The sequence below is a fragment of the Monodelphis domestica genome, chromosome 8 (genome assembly GCF_027887165.1).
Source record: "Monodelphis domestica isolate mMonDom1 chromosome 8, mMonDom1.pri, whole genome shotgun sequence".
NCBI lineage: Eukaryota > Metazoa > Chordata > Mammalia > Didelphimorphia > Didelphidae > Monodelphis > Monodelphis domestica.
In genome coordinates this window covers 89,684,722-89,705,258 of record NC_077234.1, presented here as the reverse complement: position 1 = coordinate 89,705,258, position 20,537 = coordinate 89,684,722, and the positions used below count along the sequence as shown (strand labels likewise).

Genomic DNA, 20,537 nt, shown 5'->3' with positions numbered 1-20,537 from the left:
AAATAATTGATATCATAATGTACCTGGTTATGGACAAAGAAATATGGTTTATTAACATAAAAAAACTACAAAAAGGGAAATTCTTTAACTTTAATTGCCTTCCATCTTGGGTTCAATACTGTGTATTAGTTGCAAGGCAGAAGAGTGATAAGGGCTAGGCAATGGGGGTTAACCAGCTGGAAAGTGTCTGAGGTCAGATCTGAACCTAGGATCTTCTGTCTCTAGGTCTGGTTCTCAATCGACTGAGTCAACCATTTACCCTTAATTTACTTTTTTAAAAAAAATGTTTTCTATCTGCTCTTAAAACCTATTACAGAGATTTCTACAAATTTCCCATAAAACTTAAGTTTATTGAAACATAATGACCAAAACATCAGAGTACAGCAGTAGAAAGACAGCTGGATTTGGAGTCAAAAGACCTAAATTCTAATCCTGCCCCTGATAACCTACTGCTTTTGTTTCCTTGGTCAAGATAAACCTCCTTGTCTGTAAAAATGAGGGGCTGAATTAGATGATATTGAGATCCCTTCCTAGTTTAGATATATGAACTTTTCAAATCTAAAATGGTTTATGTAGAATTCTAAACTTATTTAGATGGATCAGTCATTTCCATCTCAGATTTCCACTAAAGATTTTCCCACTACACCTTTCTATGCCTTTTCATCTTATACAGTTCTTACACATATTTTCCCACTGGTCAACATACAGGATGAACAACAGTACCATTAAAAAAAAAGTTTATATATTTTTACTGCTGCCTTTAATTTTTTTATTCTACCTTCATTTCTGAATATATACCTGCCCCAGATTTCATGACCAAACACAGGAATAAAGAGGGCACAGAAGATAAAATGGTCCTTTATGTTACACAAAATTGAAATTCCTTTGCAAATGCAAAATCAATATTTATAATTAAGAAAGAAAATAGTTAACTGGAGTAAAAAATATTTGTAGAAAATTTCTGAAAAGTCTGATACCAACATGGAGAAGGAATAGATAAAAAAAAAAAGATCAAGAGATGAACTAGGCTGTTTATCAAAGAAGAAATGCAGGTTTATCAACAACCATAAGAAAAATGCTCCATAACACAAATTTATGAAAAAACACAAATTTAAACATCTGTGACTTGCTACCACACACACATCAGATAAAGAAGAAAATGGCAATTATTGGGAGAATATTGGGGGAGGATAGGCAGAACAGTACATTATTAAGGGGAGCTGTGAATTATTCCAACTGCTCTTTAAAGAAATTTGGAAATGTAAAATTATACATATATACAAATATGTGTATGCATATGTATGTATATATATGCATGCACATATACAACATATATTATATCTATGCATACATATCTATCCTTTAAACCCAGTAATGCTACTCCATGATATATACTTACACATATACTGTGAAAGAGACTTTATTTTAAATTTAATTAATTTAGAATATTTTGATGGTTACATGATTCTTGTTCTTTCCCTCACCCCCTTCCCCCTCTCCTACTGTAACCAACAATAATTCCACTGGGTTTTACATGTGTCATTGATCAAGATCTATTTCCATATTATTAATATTTGCATGTAAAAGAGAATTTAAACTCTTTTTATCTTAACTTAATCAAGAACTTGGGAGTTCCCTGACTTTCACACTTAGTTAGTAACAGTCCTAAAAGACCACAAGCACTGCCTTCCCCTTGGGCAGTGCTAGGCAAATTGGGAGATTGATTAGTTCCTATATAATTGAAAATCTGTTACCCTAATAAAACTACATTTCTTAGCAGTCCACTGACTTCCTGTTGTTCTATACTTCCTGTAGACAGGGGATATTAGGTAGTGACGTGAAGGATCCTGACCTCTTTGGCTTCCTGTCAGCATGGTGATGGTGGTAAGCAAGGGGATTTTAAAAGAGGCTGATTAGCCATGAACACGTGGTAGGTTTTTTATTTTGTTACCTTTTTATTCCTTTATTTCTAATGATCATTAATAAATCTCCAAAAATATTTTTATTATTGAGATTAATTTTAATTTTAACATTCCTAAGATGTGCTAGACCAGCCTACAGAGAAAGGAAGATACCACTAATAAAAAGCAATGAGACTTTTACAAGAATGAGGGCATTCTGATTAATTCTGTTGGCTTTGTGGCTCTTGCTGAAGGAGGACTTCTGCGTTGGTATCTCCACGTTGGATTTCTTTGTGTGTTGGTGGCTCTACCTTGACTTCTGGTTGGAGACTGGGACCTGAGGGAGACTTTGTCTGGGTTTCTTTGGATTGGCAATTACAGGGTATTTAGCTAGGCAATATTTTCTACCTCCTTCCTACATTTCCCCTTCAGTATCTACCTTGCTATCATAAAGCTACTAAACCTACTAATGGTCTCATGATTTTCTTTATTCTAAATGGCAACCACAACTTTTAAAAATTCATATATTTGTCAAACCTATTTTAATTATCACAATACATAAATATAAAAGATCAGAAAGAGGGAAAAGAATCATATGTACAAAAGAATCTCAAAGAATTCTTTTTGTTAGAAAATTGGGTGACTATCAATGAGGACTAGCTAAACAAATAATATTATTTGTTGTAGTATAATATAATATTAGCATTATTATGTTGTTCCCATTATTTTGTAATAAATTATGAATAAGACTCAAAAGAAGAATTTTGATTACATTAAATTAAAAAAGTTTTGTACAAACAAAACCAATGCAACCAAAATTAGAAGGGAAGGAAAAAATTGGGAAAAAATAACAAAAACCTCTAACAAAGGTCTAATTTCTCAAATTTATAAGTCAATACAAAAAAAAAATCAAGCCATTCCCCAGTTGATAAATGGGCAAGGGACATGAATAGGCAGTTTTCAGATAAAGAAATCAAAACTATCAATAAGCACATGAAAAAGCGTTCTATATCTCTTAAAATTAGAGAAATGTGAATCAAAACAACTCTGAGGTACCTTCTCACACCTAGCAAATTGGCCAATATGACAGTAAAAGAAAATAATAAATGTTGGAGGGGATACAGCAAAACTGGGATACTAATGCATGGCTGGTGGAGCTGAGAATTGATCCAACCATTCTGGAAGACAATTTAGAATTATGTGAAAAGGGCTTTAAAAGACTGCCTGACCTTTGATCCAGCCATACCACTGATGGGTTTGTACCACAAAGAGCTAATAAGGAAAAATACTTGTACAAAAACATTTATAGCTATACTCTTTGTGGTGGCAAAAGAATGGAAAATGAGGTGTCCATCAATTGGGGAATAGCTGAATAATTTCTGGTAAATGTTGGTAAAGGAATACTATTGTGTAAGAAATGATAAGCAAAATGAAAAAGTTAGAAATCCAAGCATTCCTAAAGATCGGACTTGAACAGAAAATATGATGCCCAAATACAGAAACCAAGAGAATCGCCAAAAGGTAATTGAGAAAGGGGAAAAAAATCAAACAAAAAAAATTTTTTTAAGGTACCCAATAAGTTAAACTGATTTGTATGCCTACAAGAAAAGTATACATAACTCCTAAAAATTGTTATCACTTGGGTAGCTGGAAGAATTATACGTAGAGGGAACAGTATAGGATGAAATGCAAGGACATATACATATATATACATACATACATACATACATACATACATACATTATATAAATAAAACTAGAGGTAAAAAAAAGGTTAATACTAAGAGAAATGGGGAAAGAAACAAAATGGGGTAAATCTATATGTTATAAAGAAGCACATGGTGGGAGTGGGGAAGAACACCAATACACTGAAGGGTAAAGAGGTTGGAGATAGGAAATAATTCTTACATGCATTGAAATTGACTCAAAGAAGAACGAATAATCAAATTCATTGGGGGCAGAGAAATGGTTTGTGCCCTACAGAGAAGTAGAAGGGTAACAAACAAGCTGGTGGGGAGGGAAGAGAATACAAGGAAGGGAGAGGGTTGGGGGGACAGTTTAAAAAGACTGTAAAGAAAATAAGAGGGGAATAAGAAGGGAGAAGGGGTAGAATGGGAAGTAAAATAAGGGTGGGAATTAGGGGGACTGATTAAAAACAAAACACTGGTATAGAAGGAAATAGTGAAAGAAAGGACAAGACTAAGAGTGGAAATGAAAATGTTGGGAAATACAGAGCTGGTAATCATAACTCTGAATGTGAATGGAAGGAACTCACCCATAAAACACAAGGAAATAGAGTGGATCAGAAAACAAAATTCTACCATATGTTGTCTACAAGAAACATGAGGAAAGTAGATACACATAGGTTAAAGGTAAGCGTATGGAACAGAATATATTGGGTATCAACTGAGAAAAAGAAGGCAAGTGTTGCAATCATGATATCTGACAAAGTCAAAGTAAAAATAGATCTAGTTAAAAAAGATAGGGAAAGTAATTAGATCCAGATAAAAGGCATTATAGACAATGAGGAAATATCAGTACTCAATATGTATGCACCAAATGGCATAGTATCCAAATTTCTAAAGGAGAAACTAGTGGAGCTCAAGGATGAAATAAATAGAAAAACTATACTAGTGGGAGACCTGAACCTTCCTCTATCAGAACTAGATAAATTGAACCAAAAAATAAATAAGAGGTAAGAGAAATGAATGAAATCTTAGAAAAATGAGAGTTAGTAGACATGGAGGAAAAATAAATAGGGATAAAAAAGAATATATCTTTTCAGCAGCAAATGGTACATGCACGAGGGCATAAAAACATGGCAAACAAGTACAAAAGAGCAGAAATAATAAATGCAAGCTTTTCAGATCACAATGCAATGAATATAATAATTATTAAGGGTACATGGAGAGGCAAATAAAAAATTAATCAGAAACTAAATAGGGGCAGCTAGGTAGCTCAGTGGATTGAGAGCCAGGCCTAGAGATGGGAGGTCCTAGGTTCAAATCTGGCCTCAGACACTTCCCAGCTGTGTGACCCTGGGCAAGTCACTTGACCCCCATTGCCTAGCCCTTACCACTCTTCTGCCTTGGAGCCAATACACAGTATTGACTCCTAGACGGAAGGTAAGGGTTTAAAAAAAAAAAAAGAAACTAAATAATATGATTCTTCAAAATCGATTAAAGAACAAATCATAGAATCAATTAATCATTTCATTGTAGAAAATGATAATGATGAGACATTCTTTCAAAATCTATGGGATGTAGCTAAAGCAGGACTTAGGGGAAATTTATATCCTTGAGTTCATACATTAACAAATTAGGGAGGGCAAAGGTCAATGACCTGGGCATGCTAATTAAAAAACTAGAAAGTGAACAAATTAAAAATCCTCAGATGAAAACTAAATTAGAGATCCTAAAAAAATTAAAGGAGAAATTAATAAAATTGAAAGTCAAAGAGCTATTGATTTAATACATAAGACTAGAAGTTGGTACTTTGAAAAAACAAACAAAATATACAAAGTACAGGTCAATCTAATTTAAAAAAGGAAAGAAAACCAAATCAACAGTATCAAAGATGAAAAGGGAGACCTCACCTCTGATGAAGAGGAAATTAAGGCAATCATTAAAACCAATTATGACCAATTATATGGCAATAAATATGGCAATCTTGGTGATTTGGATGAATATTTACAAAAATATATTGCCTAGAATAAGAATAATAAGAAAAAATAGAATTCTTAAATAATCCCATATCAGAAAAAGAAATTCAACAAGCCATCAAAGAACTCCATAATAAAAAATACTCAGGACCTGATGGATTCACAAGTGAAGCCCATCAAACATTCAAACAACTAATCCCAACATTATACAAACTATTTGACAGAATAAGCCAAGAAGGAGTTCTACCAAATTCCTTTTATGACACAAATATGGTGCTGAATCCAAAACCAGGTAGATAAAAAACAGAGAAAGAAAACTACAGAACAATCTCCTTAATGAATATAGATGCAAAAATCTTAAATAGGACACTAGCAAAAATACTCCAGCAAGGGATCATGAGGGTTATTCACCATTACCAGGTAGGATTCATACCAGGAATGCAAGGATGGTTCAATATTAAGAAAACCATCCACATAATTGACTATATTAACAAGCAAACCAAAAAAAAAAATAAATCACATGATTATCGCAACAGATATTTTAGGGGAAGACAAAGTTGTAATCTCCTGATTGAACAATGAAGGTACTTAACTCTTACCTTATAGTGAAGCTAGAACTAAGTCTATTTAAGATCTTAATATAGTTCGATATTATATTAATATAGTTCGATATTATATTAATATAGTTCGATATTATATTAATATAGTTTGATATTATATTAATATAGTTCGATATTACCAAAGGTAAATATGAAGGAAAGGGAAAAGGAGGAAAATGTCATCTTTTTCTTTTATTCAAACTCTCTTCTATAAGAACTACATTTATATCAATTTATATATATTAATATGTGGGGAAAATGTAATGTGTAACTCTCAAATATTATATGCATCATCAGAGTAGTAAGAATCACGCATAGGGAATGTTTGGGGCATCAAGATGATATGGAGAAAGGGGGGGATAGAAAGGAAAAGGGAGAGGGGAACTGTTGATGGTACTAAGATATACTCCAAGAAATGGGGGGGGGGGGAACAAAAACAAAAACAAAACTAAATAGAATAATCTTTCTCACACAAAGATACACATGGGAAGGGGAGGAGAAGAAAACTCCTATAAGGAGAGGAAGAGAGTTTTTACTTATACCTTACTCTCAGTAAGATCTTAATATAAAAAGGTGATAAGTAACTATAAAGGTTAAATTAATCACAAAAAGGTTAAGTAACTCACAAAAGGGGAACTTAACAAAGAAGTGTTAAGTAACTCTAAAGATATAACTAATCAAAGATGAGAACTAAAAAAAATGGGCATTTAGAGGTGGAGACACAAGAATGAAAGGTCTATATACTGGCTCATTTCCTCTCTCCAGGATCTTTTGTGGTGGAGAGTTGGTTGACAGCAACATGCTAGGCCTTTTGGCATCTTGGCATGGCTACAAGCTATAGTCCGGTTCGGTGATGATTTTCTGGCTGAGTTTCCCTCCTTTACTTTTCCAACTTTATCCTCTTAGAAGCCTCTAATCTTCTTCAGAGACCTAGAGGTGGGAATTTTTAAACTCCTCCTGGCACAGGCCAGGCAGGAAAAAATCCTATATCCTCTTCCCTCCTTCTCCTTAAATTCCTTTCCTCTATATTAATTAAATTACCATAAATTTCCAGACTGACTTGGGTATTTTATTTGGGATTTCACCTGGTGACCAATTAAACCTAGATTTTAAAGTCACAACCCTAAAATTATTGTCACACATGTTTATTTGGCATCAACTTTTTTTTTTTAATTAGTGGTAGTGGGGGAGATTGTAGGTCATGTGATGACAAGAAAAAGAAAAAAGTGTAGATGAAACATTTAAAAAACATATATGCATATATTAAAGGGAATAGACCAGAAGTTCAGGAGGGGACCCAGAAAAAAGGGAGAGTTTTGTTACTACTTTGTATGATTTAATGCAATCTTTAAAAAAAGGAAAACTATGCAAAAGTTCATGTTCAAATATGATCCTCTTCTGTTCTTTGTATATAATTTTTTTACATTATTTTTGTTGATGCTTACTAAATTCACAATAAAAATTTTAAATATATAAAATTTAAGGTGTATTATTCTACATATTCCTTTTCTCTGCCCAAATAGTAAATTCATCCTTATAGCAAAGATTAAAAGGGAGGAAAAAGCTGAAGAACACAATTTATACAGACATTTGATAAACTATGTGATTCTTAAAATTCTCTAACCTTTTCCACAATTATACCATCATTAGTACAAAAACAGAATGATGCTGCATTGGATGTAGAGTTGTTGTGTAGATTTTGTTCTTTGCTATAATCAAAATAGTCAACTTGTTGCAACCTATCTTCTGGTAATGAGCCTTTCCACACTTAGTCAATCTGGTCCTCAAATGTCACAAGGCCTATATTTAAAGTCCTTCTAGCTTGGTAGAACCTTCCAGTGCTTGATTTTTGCTTGATTTCAAGAAAACAAAGAAAACTTTTGTTCAGGTTTGTTTTATGCAATTATACACATGTAAGGAAGGGTTGTAAGACTACTAAATTTGACTTGAGCCCTTTTGATTCCAAGTCCATCTATTTTATTTACTGTCCTAAGATACCTCTCAACACAAAAGAACCTCACAAAATAACTTTAAGACTGGTGGTATCATCAAATTACAAACAAATCCAAGCACGGATTTCAGTTTCTTGGACACTGTTTTCCCTTAAAATCTTCTCAAGTGATTTAGTCAATTAGTCCTCAAATTCTAAGATGTTCCTGATCAGTAAAATAACAAATATAGTACATATTACTTGACCACCAGGGGGCAATCATATAATTTATGCTTGAGAGATTTATTTATACTGATCATAAAGTTATATACTAACAGAGTTAAGTAGTTTAAGAGAAAATATAATGGAACAGCTTTCAATTGTCTGTCTGAAGCTGGATTTCAACACTGAAGCTGTGTATCTGGGACTCTTCCTGGAAAACCATCTTTTAAGCTACCTGCCTTAGATTATCATCAAGAAGAGGGTGAGAGGAAATCTCTATTCATTCTGGTGGACAGATAATTTCTACTTTTCTGGATCTTCTAAGGATTTTACAACTGGATTACTGCAGCCTGACCCACCAAGTATTCTGGAGAGAGTGAGAATCTGGGCTTTCTGTTTAGACTATATCTATTAGTTAACTTCTAGTTTAGTTTAGTTTAGTTTAGACAGGTTAATCTTAGTATAGAAACTATATTGGGTTAAATATCTGGGGTTTTATTAATCAGATGGCCCATAAACCCCTCTCCTTCCCCATCATTTCTCCCTTTTCTACACCATTCCCCCTTCCCTATATTCCCATATAACAGTACCATACTTGGACTTCCCACTCTCATTTATATAACATATGTAATCTATTGGCAGATTTTGTCCTTCTGCCTTCATACCATTTCTTTTGTACATCTACTTCTACTTACACATACAGAGATAATTTTAGTAAGGGCTTTATCACCTCTTCTCTGGACTATAAAGATCAACATCTCCCTGCCTCAAGTCTTTCTTCACTCCAATCCATCCTCTATCTGCAAAAGTGATTTTTCTAAAAAGAAGGTATGTTACTCCCATGCTCAATGAGCTCCAGTGGCTCTCTATGGCCTGCGAGATCAAATATAAGGCCCCCCACATTTATAACTCGACATAACCTGGTCCTTCCCTACCTTTCTATCCACTTTACTTTTAATTCCCCTTTAATCTACATTGGCCTACTTGCTTCCTGGAAAATCTTTCATCTTCAGCATCTTTGCCTTTGCACTGGCTGTTTCTTAATCCTAAAATGCTCTTTCTCCTTACATCTAACTCTTAATTTCCCTAGATTCCTTCAAAACTCCATTCAAATTCCATCTTCTAGTGCCTCCTATGTTGCTAATGTCTTCTCCTCTATCTATCTTGAAGATAGAGATTTAATTGCATGTTGCTTTTCATCCGAATGAGCTCCTTTAGGTTAAAGATTTTTTCCTTAAACCTTTTATTTTGTGTTTCCCCAGCAGTTTAGCACAGTGCTTGGCATACATGCAAAACTTAATAAACAATGAATGACTGACCTAACTTCAAAAAAGTAATCTTGAGGGGGCAACTGGGTAGCTCAGTGGATTGAAAGCCAGTCCTAGAGATGGGAGATCCTTGAGTTCAAATCTAGCCTCAGACCCTTCCCAGCTGTGTGACCCTGGGCAAGTCACTTAAAATCCCACTGTCTAGCCCTTACCACTCTTCTGTCTTGGAATCAATAGAGTATTCATTCTAAGGCAGAAGGTAAGGGTTAAAAAAATAATCTTAAAAGGAAACATTAAATAGCTAAATAAAATATGTCTATATATGTTTTCTTTCAACAAAAAGCTAGAGGATATTGTCAAAACATTTACCAAAAATGTATTTTATTTTTAAAACTACTTATTTGTACAAACTAATCAGAGTGCTACACTTATATTAATCACCAAGAACATATTGGGCCATCACAAGATAATGACAGAGTAAAGGATAAGGAAATACATTAGAAGGAGAGCAAGGATGGTTCTATTTTTTTAATCAAACACCAGTATTAAGGAGGCAGTAATTTCGCTCAAATAATCCAACTGAATTATAGTTCAGTCTTATATTAAGTGATGGATTAAAAATATACCTGTTTGTTTTTCATTTTTTCACTTATTTTCAAAATAATTCTTAAAATCCAGAAGGTAGCACATGGCATGATCTTTGCATAAAAGCAGAGACCAGCCTAGTAACAGCACTTCTCTACTTAAAGATATGCTATGATAGTAGTAATCATTATTTTTTAAAAAATCAAAAAATACCATATATCAAAGTAATTACATCTCATTTATCTTGACATGTATAAACAGATTAAAAACTTGTATTACCAGAAAATATATTTCATTACCAGTATGACTGCTCTTCATTTATATGTAAATAGAGGCTCATGGATATGGTCACACAATAATAACTTACAGGAGTTAGCTTAGTCTTTTCCCTCCATTAAGGCAATATAAAACTAAGCTTTGCTTGCTGGGTTATCCCACAGAACTAAAATAGTGAAAATGTAGGAGGGAGAAAATGATAGATATCAAGACGTGGAAAAACACAAGTTATTACTATGTAGGAAGGAAAACAAATAATAAATAGGAAAGTAAATATATGTCCTTCCTGTGTGGATATAATAACCTTTCTTATGATCATGTAAAAAACCAAAAACATGAGTTACAATTGAATGATTATTATATCTCTCTTCTCTTTCATTTCTAATATTATTACCAAATCAACCCAGGACTTCATTACTTCCTGAATAGACAACTGTAAAAGGTTCTAAACTGATCTCACTATTTCTAGTCTCCTCCATTCAGTACACCCTATGCACTGATACTCATCTTTCTAAAATACCAGTTTCTTCATGCTACTCATGGCTCAAAAGTCTTGAATAATTCAATACCCATAAGATAAAATCAAAATTCTTGTTTGAAATTCAAGACTCTCCATAAACCAAATGTACCTTAGCTAACTTAATCTCTAAAATTTCCCCCAAATTACCTCTTGCTTTCCACAGACTGGCCTCAAAGGACCCAGGATACTCCATGATCAGTTTCACCTTAACTTCATGCTGTTTGTTCAGCAAGTCCTACTTTCTGAACAAATCTCACTGGCCTTGAGATTCCTACCACAGTAAGAATCACCAAATGTCCTTCATTGTTATTAATGATTTCACGTAGTCTTGTCTCCTAACCACTTGTATTTCACAATTTGGAAGCCCTTATTTCATAATTAAGTAAAATTATTATTGGAGTATCACTGAGCCATTCTATAGCATTATGCACTCTAGCAAATACAAACAGGTTGTATCTGATGCTTACGTATTTATGAAATGAACTCGAGTATGACACAACACTAGGCCTATATTTTTTTAGGCTACCATTATTCAATGGTACTAGGTCAGTGATTCAGAGAACATTTTTGAGATCACATGCCCAAAGTGCACCTTCAAGCTGCCAGTAAGCCCCCAGCATTACCCTAGAATGCAGAGGGAAGAAGTGCTTGCATTGGGTGGCTGGTCAGAGGGGCGGGGCATGCAAATAATGTCCTCCAGTGCTGTGGAAAGGGGGAAATAATTGCTTTCCTCTGTAATTCTACATATTTCATTTTATGTATTTAAAAACACAACAAATTGTGGAATGATCAACTATGATAGACTTAATTACTCTCTGCAATACAATGATCCAGGACAATTCTAAGGAACTTATAACAAAGAATGTTATCTACCTCCAGAGAAAGAAATGTTGGAGTCAGAATGCAGATCAAATACTAGCTAATATTAGTAGTTTAGTCCAAACTTCTATGCTAACAGGAAACCATTAAAAGTTATATGACTACATCTAACTGGATAAATAAAATATTTTGTAATTAAAAAAAAGATCTATATGATTTATCTAGCCCCTGGTTAATCACTTCTATTTACAGTGAATTCATTACTGACTGAGGCAGCCTACTCTACTTTTACTACTAAGACCCTCTTCCTGATTTGGGCTTTATATTTGCCACATTGTAAATTCTAACACAGATTTATGCCCTGGAGCTACATAGAATAATGTGAATCTTTGTTCCACCTGACAGCTATCTTCAAATATTTGAAGTTCTATCTCCTCCAATTCTCTCTTTTCAGGATATTTTTTAAAATCCCTTGTTGGCTTTAAAAGAATACGTGGCCTTTGACCCAGCCATAACACTGCTGGGTTTGTACCCCAAAGAGATAGTAAGGAAAAAGACTTGTACAAAAATATTTATGTCTGTGCTCTTTGTGGTAGAGCAAATAATAGGAAAATGAGGGGGTGTCCACTGATTGGGGAATGGCTCAATAAATTGCAGTATATGTTGGTGATGTAATATTATTGTGCTGAAAGGAATAAAGAACTGGAGGAATTCCATGTGAACTGGAAGGACCTCCAGGAATTAATGCAGAGCAAAAGGAGCAGAACAGGAGAACATTGTCTACAGAGATTGCTACGCTGTGGCGAATTGAACCTAACAGACTTCTCTACTAGTAGCAATGCAATGATCCAGGACAATTCTGAGGCACTTATGAGAACAAAGATTACCACATCCAAAGAAAGAACTATGGGAACAGAAAAACAGAAGAAAAACATATGATCGATCATGTGGTTTGATACCCATTAAACCACATGATTGATCATATGTTCTACTGCAAATATGAATAACATGGAAATGGGTTTTGAACAATGATACATGCATAATCCAGTGGAACTGCTTGTTGGCTTCAGGAATGGGGAGGAAAGAGTTGGGGTGGGGGTACATCATGAATTATGTAACCATGGAAAAATATGTTAAATAAAAAATCTCTTGTTTATTCAACCAAATTTCACATGGCTCAGTATGCTTTTACCATCCCAGCAGCTATTCCCTGGACATGCTCAAATCTGTCACTAAAAACATGGTGCTCAGAACTGAAACCAGTACTCCGGATGTCATCTGACCAGTCCAGCATCTATTAAGATAATTACTTCTTTCCTCCAACTTTATATTTCTATATATGTCATCTAAAATTATACTAGTTTTTTTAGTAGTCACATTATATCAAGTTGGTGGCCAAATAAAACTACAAATTGCTGGCATATAAACTTTTAAATTAAATTCTGTAGTAGTACAGTTTATTTTTAACTTAAATTCAAGACATTTGCCTCTATTCTATTTCATCTCTTGTCATGCTCCTTTACACCAAAGATTTATTTGTTGATGTGAAACACTGTATCAGTTTGAAAAGATAACTCAGTGTATTAGTTATCTTCAGTTTTGTGATTCTAAGTGTTTATATGAGTCAGTGATAAAAATAATACCAATATTTGAATAACACTGAAGATCACCTCCAGGCTAACCTGAATTCAATGATCCATTAATTGATAGCCTTTGGAGCCATTGGGTCAATAAACTATAAATATATGTAACTACACTATCAGCCTACATTTCTATATCTTGTTCACAAGGGTATCATGAAAAATTGTTGAATGTCTTGCTAAAATTCTGACACATTTCCTGCATCTACTAGTCAAAAAACCATATCAAAGCAAGAGATAAGGTTAGCTTAGCATGATAAATTCTTAGTGAACCTATGCTGTATGGATTGAATGATCAAAATTTTGTTTCCCAAGTGCTATTTAAAAAATTAATCAAAGAGTTCAAAAATAAAGTTCTACAGTCCAAAAACTACCTTCTCCCTCTCTTACCATCCCACATTTTGAAAACTGATCCTTGTATCTCCAATATTCCGTTCTCCACAATTTCTCAAACAGATGACAAAGATTTTGTAATCACATCTCTAAGTTCTTTCACCACCTGGGATTATACCTTCTTACCATCTACTTTATATAGCTCTTTATTATCATTTTCTATATTATTATATTATTTTACTCTCAAAATACACCAAAGTACTACCATAATTCTAGAATAGAACTTCCTGAGGGAGTACAAAATACTTTAAGAACACATCACCATCTGATGTAGGAAAAGGATTCTGAAATTAATCAGTCATAGTGATATGTTGTTTAAAAGAAAAGAGGCTACCTCTGACAAAATTACATGAAAGTTAAGACAAGTCAACACAACTAGGAATATCAGAAACCTTTTATAGGAAATTAAAAAAAAATCTAATTCTTTTGTTTGTCAAAGATATCTACACATGTTTTTTCAAATAAGATGAAATTCAAGAGACATTTCTGCAGATCTTATCAAAAGGTAAACTTTGTTTAACTGTACAGCTTTTAAATAATAAAAAACGTATTCACAGAAACTAGGGAATGAAGCTAACAGGAAGGGGTCAGACATATATTCGAGTGTTGGCTTCCCTAAACACAAAGACTGCAGTAGTAAGATTCACTAGAATAGTTTTTACTAAGGTAGGAAAAAAAGTTATAATATAACAGGGGTAGTATTTTTCTTTAATGGCATATGCTGGAGAAAAGGTTTTTGCCTTTTAAATCATCCTCAAGAAAAAACAACTAGCTTAAATGTTAAAATGTAAACAAAAATAAACATGCATGTTTACAAAGAAGATTATAGAACAAGACCAAGAACAAGTGATAAAAAAGGAATAGGAGCCAGAGGAAGTAAAGGAATACACGATGACTATGATTCTTTTTCAGTATAGACCTGTGTATGATTGAAAATTTGGCCTGCCAGCACATACTGATTTAGTTAGAGGAAGTCCTTTTACTGGTTCTTGTTCTAAATCAGATATATTCTTGCTTGGGGATAACTCCCAAATTTCATGTATTTCATCCCCAGAGCTCAGGTAAAGTTGAAAGAATGAACAGAGAACTTATAACTATGATTGGCAAATTATGAACTGAGACACCGATAATAGAACATTTAAAAGCAACAAATTAATCAAATACGTAGATGACGTATGGACTCAACCTGGCTAACAACCTTTAGAGAATTTAATAATTGTAATGTTAAGGGGTCTTCAGAATTTTAATTAACTAGTGGTTTCTGAATGGATGAGGTTTTTTTTATATTTATATTTTAAAGAATGTTGTATTAAATGTTTGTACTCACAGTGGATCATTGTCAAGTTTGAAGAGGAATTGGATCTCATTTTTGGTGAGAAACCTTTGTATTCTATATTTCCTTAGCTAACAAGAGTGTCAATGATTGTAAGCTATATATTTTTGGTTTTTAAAACTTTAATTGTTTTTTCTTGCATATGCAATATACGATTTCAGGTTTTTAAATTTTTTTTTCGCTCCTTTTTGTATTTGAAACACATGTTAACAGTATTGAGAGATTTTCTTTAACTTTTTTGATTTTGCATTAATATAAGTTTAATATATATTTGCTATGAATGTCAGTGCATGCCCCAAAAGCTTGAGACTATAAAAATGATGCCACTGATGGTTTAAAAAAAAAATTATGGGACTCTGCTTAATGATTCTGTCTGATTCCATGACAAGAGAATACAAAAAGAGTCATTGCACAGCACCAAAGAAGCACAAAGTTAAACTGCACAGTGCCTATTGAGCACAAGGTCAAAGAGACCAACCAATCCCGATGGGATTCAGGAAAATTTTGAGCCAAGACAAGAGGACTTGAACTTGTTTGGGGTTTGAGATTGCAGCTGTTTAACATGTGTTAAAGGCAGGTCTTCCTTGTCCCACATTCTACCAAGTAGCTCAAATTTGGTTCCTCCCTGGCTCCTATAATCTAGTCCCTTTTCTGTCTTTCATGGTGTGGCAAACTTTCTATTGTCCTGGCTACTAATTAGGTAAATGCATAATTGCTTAAATCATTTTAATAGGGCCCTAATTCAAGGACCTGTTATGGATTTATTGTTCCTTTACTTAGAATTTTTACACATAAGACTTTGATAGTCTATATTTCATTTAGAATTTATTTTAAATTTGGATTTTTAAAAATATTTTTATTTCTCTTGCCAATTGATTCATATACCTCATAACTCAGCCATGCACCCCTAAGTGATCCCGGTGTTTTTCAACACCCTCTACAGGGGAGAATGTATTATTTTTATTTTAAATTGCAGATTTTAAATTCTTTTTGAGATAAATTTTAGGTTAAGAAACATGCTATCTCTCCAAATCCAGAAAATGAACTCTTCTTAGAAGGTACCATGAAGATGCCTCCACAGACCACAAGCTACATCAAGAAGATCTAGAATGAACTTTGGGTGAGGTTGACTGAACTGAAGGTTGATTGAACATTTAATTTGAATGTATACTCTTATGCCAAAAGTGGACTGCCCCCTAACTGGCTTTTTGTCAATGCACCTAGCAATTATTGGTTTTGTTCTCTTTTCCTCTTATCCTCAAATCATTGCAATTTCAAAGTTGGTATGTTTACAAGACTCACTGGAGAGACTAGTCTTCTGCGGGTCTCAGGGGGAATGTATGAATGAAAATCTGCTATCCTAAAAAAGAACTACATATCCCAAGGGTCCACTGACTTCCTGTCATTACATACTTCCTGTAGACAGAGGATAAAGGGCGTGGACTTTGGAGGCTCCCTCTCTGGGATGTAGAATTAGCATTGATGGTGGTGAGTGGGGTTGACTAACCAGCCATGAGCACATGGTCTTTATTTTATATCTTAATTATTCCTTGATTTCTAATGACCATTAATTAATCTCTTAAAATATAATATTATTGAGATTTAATTTTAACTTTTACACTTGTGATTTCACTGGTAGGATGAAGTCAACTTTGAAGACTTTATTCCGCTGGATTGCAATTTTAAATTGTACACATTAAAGATAAAATAAATTTATGAAGCCATTTATCAATTAAAATTTTTTTACATTTAAATAATACCACATGAAATTCTTGCTGGAGAGTGAGTATGGCTTTAAGAATAAAAATACTAAGACAAAAGCATTCTTTGTTATCTGTCCTGAAGCATACCTAAGAGGTAGTATTACTTCTCCACTTGTACTATTTCCAAAAAGGTTCTAATTTAAAAAATTAATTCACAGTGAGACTTTAGAACAAAAGTTTTAAGTTAATGTAAAGACTTTATACACAAACCTATACACTAATTCTACTTGCTACTTTCTTCTCTTTGTGTAATAAGAATCCCATTATTATATAGTTTGTGAACTGTAAGTTTGTCACTTCATCATATGCTTACCTCTGTAACTGGCTGCCCCTGATGTGTCAGATCTAGTTCCTGAGGCCGGGTCATTTTATCAATATCCAAAGAATCCATGCTGGAAGCTGCAGAAGTGATGCTCGAACGAGATGAATTGCTAACAGAACGACCTTCAGCATCACTCACTGTACCTGCTGATGCTGTTCTCCTATGCTGATTAATCACCAGAGGTTTGGCATCTTCCATTATGGATTGCTGAGCAGCTTCATCCATGCTGAGAGAAGCTTGTTCTAATTGTGCAGTAATGTCATCCAAGGAGTAGTTGGCAGGTGAAGGCTTAGTTATCCTATTAGATGAAGAGGACAATCCTTTCAGGGTGCCATGTTTCAAGGTATGTCGGCTAGTAGGTAATTTCAGAACAGGTTTTGTTTCTATGGCTTGACGTTTACTGTTTCCAGATCCAATGCTACTTAGTTCTTGCTCTATAGAGCATAGATCAGCCATCAAGGCATCCAAATCCACAGTTTCTCCCTGATTCAAAGCTTCTGCAATGAATAATAATATGCACATTAGACTTCTTGTATAGGTTTAATTATTGTTTCTGCATTTCATTACTCCTTTTCATTCATGCTAATTATGTTTCATGTAATAAATTGATATGGAAAACCAAAATATTTTATTATATTGTTCTTGGAACCCATAAAGTATCTGTAATGTATTAAAAGAAAAAACAACATATTTAATTCTCAACTATTCATAGAGAAATATTATAATATCATAAAATTTGTTGGAGTCCAGAGTTCAAATCTCAATTTTACAAAGTACCAGTATGAACTAGAATGGCACCAGGTCAGAGAACAGGAAAAGGGGGAGTAAAAAAGAAATGAACAACTTGTATAGGACCTAGAAAAGTAAAATACTAGATAATTAAACTCAAGTAACCAAAAAAACAAAACAAAAAATCCAACAGGTATTAAATTGACTGGCCTTTTCATATAGTTTTAAGAAATGGCACAATTGGTGACTTTATACTGCACCTGCATTCATATATGTAATAAATTTCCTGAAAAACAACTAAAAAAGTTTAGTTCTGTTTATTTATTTTAAAAGTAGAAAGCTTTTTACCAAATTAATCAATTATCAAGTAGTCAATTTGTAAATAGGAAAATATAAAAATTGAATCAAACTATGTATACATATTATTTGCCTCTTGTTACTGTATAATTTCAGTAATATGTAACTAAGCAGATTACTTCAAATTCTATCAATTTTTGCTTACCATTTAAATTGTACATGGAGAAGCGATAAGAAAAATTGGCAATGTTTGTTTCCTGACGAAGAGGAGATCTTTTTACTGGTTCTGTTGGCTTGTCAGTATCCAAACTCTTTAAAATAGACAAGAAAACTAATTAACACTAAATGCAAAATGAATGATTGTTTCAGTTATGTCAAACCTGAGTAAAATTCATCCTCTGCTTAAGTATCATAGCAAAACATTTTTAAAAAACTACAGTTCTGATAAACAATAGCCTAGAAGATAATATATATATTTTTTAATTACTGAAATTAATCTCTCACTTTAAAAAAAGGGGGCAGCTGGGTAGCTCAGGGGATTGAGAGCCAGGCCTAGAGACGAGAGGTCCTAGGTTCAAATCTGGCCTCAGACACTTCCCAGCTGTGAGACCCTGGGCAAGTCACTTGATCCCCATTGCCTAGTCCTTACCACTCTTCTGCCTTGGAACCAAAAACAATATTGATTCCAAGACAGAAGGTAAGGGTTTAAAAAAGCAAACAAGAAAACAGATAATACCTTAGGGTCGTTTTAGTTTATTGTTTTTTTCTTCTTCAGTCATTTTTGGTTCTGTCTGACTCTTTGTGACCTCATTTAGGATTTTCTTGACAAAAATACTGGAGTAGTCTGCAATTTCTTTCTCCACTTTATTTTACAAATGAAGAAAATCAGGCAAAGAGGGGCAAGTGACTTGCTGGGTCATATACCTATTAAGTCTCTTTAGTTTTACTCATACACAATTGAACAAGTGTTAATTAAGACTCAATTGTGGGCAGCTTAGGTGACTCAGTGGATTGAAAGCCATGCCTAGAGAAGGGCAGTCTCAAATATTATCTGTGTGACCTTAGGCAAGTCATGTAGCCTCTACTGCCTAGTCCTTACTGCTCTTCAGTCTTGGAACCAATACACAGTATTAATTTTACTATGGAAGATAAGGATAAAAAAAGGATTTAGTTAGGTATAGTTTGGTGCAAAACCGATGCAGTCTTAATGTATGGTATATATTACTATGAGAAAGATAAATTGTTTAAGATTAATTGTTGTCAGGAGCTAACAGTTAGGAATGTCTCCTCAGAACTGAAGCTTTGTCTATATAGGATTCAAAATGGCTTTATTCAACCTAAATCCCAAATAATGAATAAAAATGTGAAAAAAATCTATCTTCAATTTGCACAAGTTCACATTTGGTATGCCATATACATTTTCAAATTTAAAAGTTCCAAAGTTTTGATAAATAAAAACTAAAAAACAACAGAATTGAACATGAAATTCTAAAAATTTTAAGCAAAAATGTGAAGTTTTTAAAAATTTCAAAATACTTCCTTAAGTATATAATTTGAAAAATCATTAAAATAGCATATCCAGTTAGCGACAGTATCTAGTATTATCAACTTTGAAACATCTATTGATTGCATTTTTTTTGGTGATTTTGTTATATTTAGAATAAAACTGGCATGGCTTCTATTTGTTTCATGACTATAGAAAAAAATTTAAAATCACTAACCTAAATGACTTCCTTCATATGCATTTTTCAAAGAATTTCATAGTTTTGCTACTTTACCTAAAATGTCAGTAGTTTTGTTTTAATTATCTTACTCATTTTTCTTTTCTTTTCTTTTTTTTTTAAACCCTTACCTTCTGTCTTGGAGCCAATACTGTGTATTGGCTCCAAGGCAGAAGAGTGGTAAGGGCTAGGCAATGGGGGTCAAGTGACTTGCCCAGGGTCACACAGCTGGGAAGTGGCTGAAGTCAGATTTGAACCTAGGACCTCCCGTCTCTAGGACTGGTTCTCAATCCACTGTGCTACCCAGCTGCCCCCATCTTACTCATTTTTCTATGTAAATAGAAATTTTTATATCCTGGGGAAAATGCATGCAATTATATGTATACCTCATTTCTTAACACAGTGATCACCCTCTCAAAACTGACTTCTAAACTAGAGGTATACAAATGTAAAAATTATGTATTTATAAATTTAAGCAATAAGTGGCACACCTTTTAACTACAAAGGATTTCTAAGTATCCAATAACTTAAGCATATTTTAAAAAACATACCCTTTAAA

The 20,537-nt window shown here is 33.6% G+C and overlaps 1 protein-coding gene across 1 annotated transcript in view; it reads right to left on the bottom strand.

The window, feature by feature from the left end:
• RAPH1 (Ras association (RalGDS/AF-6) and pleckstrin homology domains 1) overlaps window positions 1-20,537 on the bottom strand; it is a 97,231-nt gene that overhangs the window by 42,496 nt on the left and 34,198 nt on the right. The window contains 2 exon segments of the mRNA XM_056808225.1: window positions 17,223-17,728; window positions 18,463-18,568. Of these exon segments, the coding sequence (XP_056664203.1) occupies window positions 17,223-17,728; window positions 18,463-18,568 (612 nt within the window).